The sequence below is a fragment of the Micromys minutus genome, assembly GCF_963924665.1.
Source record: "Micromys minutus genome assembly, chromosome: 3".
Lineage (NCBI taxonomy): Eukaryota > Metazoa > Chordata > Mammalia > Rodentia > Muridae > Micromys > Micromys minutus.
In genome coordinates this window covers 65,572,834-65,581,069 of record NC_137972.1, presented here as the reverse complement: position 1 = coordinate 65,581,069, position 8,236 = coordinate 65,572,834, and the positions used below count along the sequence as shown (strand labels likewise).

At 55.4% G+C, this 8,236-nt stretch overlaps 1 protein-coding gene across 2 annotated transcripts in view; it reads right to left on the bottom strand.

Annotated features, from left to right (window-relative positions):
- Nucleotides 1-994: 994 nt before the first annotated feature.
- OTUD7A (OTU deubiquitinase 7A) overlaps nt 995-8,236 on the bottom strand; it is a gene marked incomplete at both ends in the record, with an annotated part of 101,501 nt that continues 94,259 nt past the window's right edge. For both annotated transcript variants that reach the window (XM_080913881.1, XM_080913882.1), the window contains 3 exons: nt 995-2,407; nt 4,647-4,731; nt 4,903-5,017. In XM_080913881.1, the coding sequence (XP_080770007.1) occupies nt 995-2,407; nt 4,647-4,731; nt 4,903-5,017 (1,613 nt within the window). The remainder of the gene's footprint in view (nt 2,408-4,646; nt 4,732-4,902; nt 5,018-8,236) is intronic.

Genomic DNA, 8,236 nt, shown 5'->3' with positions numbered 1-8,236 from the left:
CCCGCCTCTCTCAGCCCCTACCCTATGGAAAGAGGCTAGGCTGGGTTCAAAGCAGCCCAATGGGGGCTGACACAGTGACCAAGGGGTCAAGTCTGTCCCCTCCTCTGGGGCACGGATGTGATCACACCTCCTAAGGGGCCCTCCAGCGAAGGTTCACTGTACATGTCTTCAAGAGAGATATGACCAGTCTAGCATGCTGGCTCATATGTGGGCCGATCCGATTGTGGGTTCAGGACCCTGCTTTTTTGCACCCCAAGTGTCTCTGGGAAGCCCCTGTCACCTGAGCTGCCCGGCACTGGGAGCGATCTCGCTACACCTCACCGTGCCCTGAGAGGTAGGTTGTCCGGTGCCCATTCTGTGGTCGCCCGCAGCTTGGATGGCAGTGTGAATGTTGTTCGAGCCGGGGGCTGTAGGAGGAGGGTTTGCTTATGAAATGGAGGTGGGGATTCCTAAGGGGCCAGCGTCAGCGGGTAGCAAGGTGCCTGCTGGAGGTCTCCAGGGACCCTGGTGGGAAGCAGGTAGGAGCAGCAGAGGAAGCGCCACCTCAGGCCGGGCTGCGCGTTTGTTTCTACACCCTGCGTGCTACCAACCGCACGCAAGTGACTGCTACTTGGAAGAGGTCAGTCCCTAGGTTAGGAAAAAGAAAACATGTAAAACACTCCCTTCTAAAAACAAAGGGCTGCGATTTTCTTTATTTCTCGTATAGAGGAACAAAAATACTCTTGCAATGGCTATTGAGTTTCCACAGGTACGAGGCAGATGCTAGGCTAGCACACCCACTTCCAACAGTATGACTTGTTTCCTATCCGTCTACTACCTGAGTGGCATCAGTGTAGGTTCAGGCACCATTAGGAACGTTTGACCAAACACGTACACGGCACTGACCGAGGAGGCGCCGGCCCTTCGGCTGACCAGAGCAAGTAAAAAACAAAACAAAACAAAACAAAAAAACCAAAAAAAAACCCCACAGGGTGGAAAAGCAGTCCAAGGCGCCTCAGGGTCGCGCCGCGCGCGCCTCGCGCCGCCGCCGCAGCTCCTCTCGGTAGCAGTAGGAGCAGAAGTGCTCGGTCTCGGCGCGCCCGTAGAACGCGCAGTTCTCCCGCTGGCAGCGCCGCTGCGCGGGCCCGGGGTCTCCGCGGGCGCACTCAGCGTTCGAGCGCGCGGCCGGCGCGTCGGCGTCGGCGAACTCCAGCCCGTCGCGGGCTGCGCCGAAGCCGTTGCTGTAGGTCTGCGACTTGTGCTCCGCGGGCCCCGGGGCGTCCGCTCCGCCGGGCGCCAGCGACTCCACAGTGTTGACCGTGCGCAACGCGCTGCGCGCCGGACTGTAGCTCTGCGACCACAGAGAGCGGTTCTGCTGCGGATACGTGGCGCACGGCCGCAGCGCGCCCACGGTTGGCGCGCACGCCTCGTCCCGGGCAGCCGCCTGCACGTGGATGACGCTCTGGCGCGCGGGCGCCGGCGGGCTGCGGCCCGGAGTTGCTCCGCCCGTCCCGGGAGCAGCGCGCCGCGCGCCGCCGGGACCCGGAGACGCCGCGCCGCCCGCCGCCCGAGCCGCCCGTGCGCTCACTCCAGTCCCCGGGCTCGGCCGCTCCTTGAGTTTGAGCACCAGCTGCGTGGGCGGCGCGGCTGGCGGGCCCGGCGAGGCGCGCTCCGGGCCCGGCGCACCTTCTGCCTCTGGCCTGCGCGCCGGCCGCTTGGCGGTGGCGGTGGCCGCGGCAGCAGCGGCCGCGGCGTCTCGCCGCCGTTGTTCTTGCTCGGCGCTGAAGCGCTCCTGCGCGCTGGTCAGGTAGTAGCCGATCATCTCTTCGTGAAATTGGTGCCGGTGGCTGGTGAGCAGCAGGCCGGCGAAGATGAATTTGCGCTCGCCTTGCATGGCGGCGCGCAGGATGTTGAGGCTCAGCTTTACGTCCGTGCTGTACTTCCAGGCGTCGCTCCTTGACCCGCTGCCCTTGTCGGCCGGCGACGCTCCCGCGGCCTTGTCCGTGGGCGACGGCGTGGTCTTCTCCGACGGCGAGGTGCTAGCTGACGCTCCCGATTCCTCTTTGCTGCCTTTGCGCGACTTGGACTTTTTCTCCTTGCTGCGCTCGGCGCTGTCGCCGTTTTTGCCATTGGCAGAGTTGGCCCGACCCATCTTACCGTGCACCAGGCCGCCCAGGCCGCCCATGTTTTTCTTCAGCTTGATGCCCAGCGTCTTGCTGAAGCTGCCTAGCTTGTTGGCCACGGAGTCCGCGCGAGTCTTGTCCTTGTCCTTGCGCTGTTTCTCCTTCTCTTTGTCCTTACCATTCTTGCCATTATTGCTGTTGGAATTGCTGCACACAGAATCGCGGTCCGAGTCCAGAGATTCCGCCAGGGACTGTACGTCCTCCCCTGCCGAGGCCGTTGGAGACTCTGGCTGTGCGAGGGGAGCCTGTGGGGAGGGAAGGCAGGAAAGGAAGGTTACAGAATAGCTGTCCCTGTGTAGGCCCCAAGAATACAGGTGGAATTGAGACTGGGTCACTGGAGTTCCGTTATGAGCGGTTGGGGGAGGGGTCGTCTACCAGAGAGGGATGGAGGTGTTTATGGAATAGGAGCCCGTAGAGCCCTGATCTGTTGCAAGGGTGGAATACAGGCAGAATGCTCTGGGAGGGACCTCAAACCTTCAGTGCCGTCCTTTGAGGAGGATGCATGGCCTTTCTCTTGCAATTCATAGATACTTGAAAGTCTAGAGTCCTGAGTGGATGAATAGAGGCAGAATGCCCATGACCCAGCTGGTGCAGCATTGTGGAGCCTCAGTGTATTTTAAAGAGAAACACGAGGTCCACACTCTGGCCTTCTCCATGGCTAGACTGCTGGCACCATTAGAGACAGGTTCCAGGTCTCCATGTAAAGGCAGAGGCCAGCAAGTAAGATGACATCTCTTCCCCCACAGACGTTTCCCCTCCTCGTTCCCAAGAAGGGGGTACACACCCTGCCCTAAACCCCATTCTTTATCTTGGACCCACCACTTCCTTTATCCAGCTATGACAAGTTGCTGCAGGGGTTCCCTTCTCTAACTGCCAATATGGAAAGCTAAGCTGAGAAGGATGCTGGGAATGGCTTCCAGTGAGGATGTTGGGGTCTTGTTGGGAGGGGACTAGTGAAGGAATGCCGTGGTGAATAACCTGCGTGCAGCCAGTGAGGAAGGCAAGACCGTGTAGAACACCACCTCTGGGACAGGTGGCAAACCCTAGAAGGCTGTGGGAGGAGGGCATGCTGGGTAGGCATAGCTGCCATAGGTTCTCCAAAGAGAGACCTTCCTGGTGAGGAGAGTCATTGGGAAGGCAGCATCTCTCATGCCAGTATCTGGGTGTGTCAGGAACCTAGTACATGCTTGAGCAGGCCTTTTCTGGTCTCTAGAAGAGAAGGGAGAAGCCATTGCTTCTCACTTTATTTTTGTTCCCGGCTCAAGCAGGTTCCAGAGGGATGAGCCTCTGTGGCTCAGTCAGCAGAAGCAAGGCTGGTGGAACGCTGCTCCCCACCTCCTAGGTAGAAAGCCGTCCTTCCACTTGGGTTTGGAAGGAGCGTTGGATTTTTGGTTGGCTTGCCACGGACACTAAAGGGTGCAAGTTTCCAGGCTGAAACAGGGAAAGGGGCCCCAGTAAGTCCCGGAACCTAGGCTGTGTGTGCTCTTTAGCAGTGGGGTTGTCTGCTCAGCTTTGTACTTGATATGGAGGTCACCAAGGTCTGGCCAAGCCTCCTGCTCTTTGTAGGACAAAGATGTGCCCAGCTGGAAGGTACTGATTTATGGATCTAGGGCTGCTGTCATTGCATACCACGTAGGTGCCCGGGCACAGTGACATCGACTGCCACTGACTGGCTGTCTCTTGTGCCCCCAGGATCATGGCGAATCAGAGCCACGTGGGGGCGCCCTACTTGGATGATGTCCAGGTGAAGCGGAAGTGAGCAATCAGAACAGTGGGGGCAGGAACCTTTTAGCGGGATCTCTCCTTTCAGTACTTTGAATCTGCTGGATGCTTAAGTAAACGCATGTCAGAGAGGACCAATTATTTGCAAGCAATTTTCACAAATCCCTTCCCTTGGGAGTTCCCTCCCAAGATTATGAAAACAACAGTCACACACTTAAAAGGAATCTCTGCATCTGCAAGCAGAGGCAACCCCCCTCCCAACCCCGGGGCGGGTCGGCGGCTCTCTGCCTTTTGCTAGCTCCACCAGAGGCCACCCCCGCCTCGGGGAGGGGAGGGGCGCGCGCCGAGGACTCGCGCTGCTGGTTCCCTGGATTTTCTAAGGATCCACACGCAGTTATAATTAATTCCGCTCTGCCGCGGCACATTTTGTTCCGATCTCAGCAGAGATAGTTTTGTGTTATGACTTGCCTACGGGTTGCTTTGTGAGTGGGTGTGTTTATTCCTCTCCTGCTGTGTAAAATGGGGGGGGGGTGCCCTAACACAGGCGCGCGCACACCTCACACCAACAGGAAGTGTTTTTAGACTAGGAGCCAGAGTAGCTGAGTCGGGTCCTGGGGCATTAAGGGGTGGGACTTTCCTGAGGCGTGGAGCCGAGCTCTGTGCTGCGTGGGGGACATTCTCGAGGGAGGTACAGGACTGCCTGCAACCGCGGAGAGCGGCTGTCCAGTCACTGGGTTGGGGCTTTGTTAACTGGAGGCTCACCCGGGTCTCGGAGGGGATGCGGATCCACGTCACATTCATGTAGCTGTGTAGAAGGTTCAGCTTGGCTTCAAGGGACAGGATGAGGCTGAACAAAAAGAACACCCAGTGAAAAGCTCCGAAGGTGACAGGAGCTCACTCGCCTGCCCGTGCTACCCTCTCCCTGCCCTTTAATTCCCCAACCCTCAAGGGGAGTACTGTCACCACCTCTGTCCCGCAGGGTGTTGGGGTCGGGACTGGACTGCCGGGCAGGTCTTACTTGGCTAGCCGGGCGTTGTCGTTGTCATCTTTCCCCCACTCCCAGTCCTTTCCCGGGTCCACCGCAAAGTGCAAGGGCAGCAGCTTGTGTTCTGAATCTGTCAGAGGGATCACAGCTGAAACAGAAGAGAGAGAGAGAGTGACACGGTGGCAGGCAGGTCACCGGCCTGCCAGGAGGCTGGGGGCACCAGCAGAACTCTGTGATCTGGAAGAGAAATTCAGAAATAGCTGTCCGGTGGCTGGGAACCCAGTGAAGACAGAAGGTGAACTCCGAACTTTCACACCGCGAGTGTTAAGGCCCATGTTTCCAACTCGACCGCACGGACAATGTTCTGTTTGTAGGCGAAGGGCAAGCAGGTGGAGGCGTCCTCTGGACTGTCTGGGTCTCTTTCTGTTAGAGGGCAGGCATCTCTCTGCGTGTCAGGATGAAAAAAACGCCTATGGCCGCTTCTGCTGTTTCCAAGACAAGACCCAGGCCAGTGTGGCCAACCGTGGAAGGCCACTTTTTAAGTGGACTGCTTCTTGCCTCCACTTTATCCCAGGGAAGGGCAGCGTTTGCCAGTCAGGAGAGGTGTGTGCTTAGCTCTTCTGTGGCAAGACTGGAGGTCAGGGCTGCAGACACCCTGACCCTGCTCTCACAAAGGGGAGCAGAGGAGGAGCCTTCCATGGAGGTGCTGATTAGGTGGGGAATCTGGCCTATTATTTCTCAGAGGACTTGGTGCACCACAGAGCATCTGGACAGACGCACCCCAGCCTCAGAGACCAGCGTGGGTGTGAGGCTGTCTACAGGCACACTGAGATCTGAAGAGAGTTCCGGAGGGATCCCGGCTACCCGGCCAACGGAATCCCTAAAGTCACATCTGCCTTCTCCCAAGGGCGTTGCCAGGGGTAAAGAACTGGAGGAAGGGTGGAGGTGGTTTCCACACCCCACCTCCCTGATCTCCATTTACTATACCTCACCCCTCTGGAGTCTCAACACAGCAGAGAAGCCCAGCCCAGAGCCTCTGGCAGCTGCTTTGTTCCTTTACTTGCCCATAGCCTGTGACTCATACTGGCAGTGCCATGGTAAGAACAGAAAGGCAAACAAAACACAGAAAATCCAGGAGCCAAGGCTGCAAAGCTGAGAAGTTGGATACAGCTCAACGCTGCCCTCTCGTGTTTCTAAAGAGATTATGCGTGTAAACTGCTCGCTCCCTCTTCCTTCCCACCTCTATCACAAACAGAAGAAAGGCAGTTTTTCTGTTTTTGTTTTTTTGATTACCATCCAGCTTAGGAGTTTTCCTTGTGTGTGGCCAGGGATGGAGCAGCGTAGGAGAGGTCTGATGGGAGGAGGGAGCAGGGGGAATCTCAGCTTCTGATTTGCTGTGGTTTTCCTTTCCAGGGCTGAGCTCAGTCTGTCCTATGGGTCAGCACACACACAGTGAAGCTTTAGTGCGGCTTCCCACCAGTGGCTGTGGGCAGCAGAGGTGATCCTTATCCAACGCTGCATCCCAGACTCACTGGGACTGTGTCCCTGGGCTCTGTACTGCGCACAGAGGGACAACGCAAGGGTCCTGAATCAGGACGAAGGACTACATTGCAAATCCGCACCCCCGTGGATCTTGAATCAAGGTGTTTTGGATCCTAACTTGTCAGGAATAGTTCCTGTGGGTATAATTTGGCTGTCCCTTCATGGGGCAGAGTTGGTTGGAGAAATTACCTACTGATCAGAACTCCAGGACAGGCTTTGTTTGGTTTCTGATAAAGTACCCAACTTAGGACATCCCAGCTTTCTTACTTCCTGTTTCAGTGTGTGTGGGATCCTTACCCTCAGCAGATAGCCTGGAGTGGGCGCCTGACCTGTCTTCTCAGAGAAGACAACTGAAATACTCCTGACGATTCTAGTGCTGGCTGCTGGCTACTTAGAAGGAGCCTGCTAGTCTGCCAACTCAGGTCTTGGGGTGAAGAATAGGTCCTAAGTGAGGGTTGGAGATATACGGATGGCTCATATCTGATCTTTAGAGTATGAGCTGCTGCACATTTGAGGGCTGAGGGCTGAGGGAAGGTACAGTCAAGGACACCTCAAAAATAGGCTGTCCTCATGAGCATCAATTGCATTCCACGTCTGTCCCATTGTACATGGAAAATTCTGTTGAACATCTGCTTTACCCAGGCAAACAAATAGTGGCATGGTAGGGCTCCCCCTGGTGGCAAATGTCAGTAATAGCAACAGCTTCTAAAATAGGCCTGAGAGGATTGGTTTGCTTTGGAACAAACTCTCCTATTTTTAGCCTGTAAGACTATTACAGCATCTCCAACTAGCCCATGAAAATCTGGAAGTTTCATTTTATGAGACAGAATGGATATTTCTGCTTGAGGTGTTTGCCATTATAATAAGAAAGCTGCAAATTCTCAGGATGTCTTTAGCCTACCCCTGAATGAACAGTGACTCAAATTCTAAGGAAAGAAAAATGCCTTTGAGGAAAGACATGGACGACTAGGAGGTGGTGACTCTACCCCATTAGGAAGAACTTAGCTAAATGTGTCACATGCAAACCCCTTCCTCCAGAAAAGAGAAATAAGAAACAGATTGGCCCTTATAGGCTCCGGTCTATAGGACTGAGCACGGTGTTCTCACAAAAGGATGGGTGAGGGGCCAGAGGAATGGCTCAGTTGGTAAACTCCTTGCTTTGCAAAGATGAGGTTCAAAACCTACCCACACCTATTAAAGACTAGGTGCAAAAATTCATGCCTATAATCTCGGGGTTAGGGAGATGGAGACAGGGACCTGCGGCTTGCCAGACAGCCAGTTGACCTAAATCAGCAATAGACCATGTCTCAAAATATAAAAAACAAAGTGACTGAGGGAGACAATATTGACCTCTGGTTCCCATAAGCACGAGTACACGGGTGCACCCTCTACCTCCCCCAGTTCCCATCCACAGAAGATAGGCAAAAGTCCCCCGAGGTGTTCTCTGCAGAGCCTGCTCTCTTCTTTCTCCTAAGGAGCAGGAGCTTAAGTTGCAGGGCTCAGCTCCACAAACACAGGGTCCGACTAGGACAGTGTTCTATACTAGCACGCTTAAGGGAAGGAGGGACTGACCCCTTGTGTGTCCTGACAGATTTCAGCATGCACACTAAATAAAGTAAAGGGGAAAAAAAGTGCTATTGCTGATGCCAAGAAGTGTTTACTGGCAGGAACCAGACATGGATGTCTCCTCAGAGGCTCTCCCAGAGTCATACAAATACAGTTGAGGATGCTTGCAGCTAAACATCAGACTGAACACGGGGACCCCAAGGAAAAAGCTAGAGAAAGAACTGAAGTAGTTGAAAGATTTGTACCCTCAAGGGAGGAG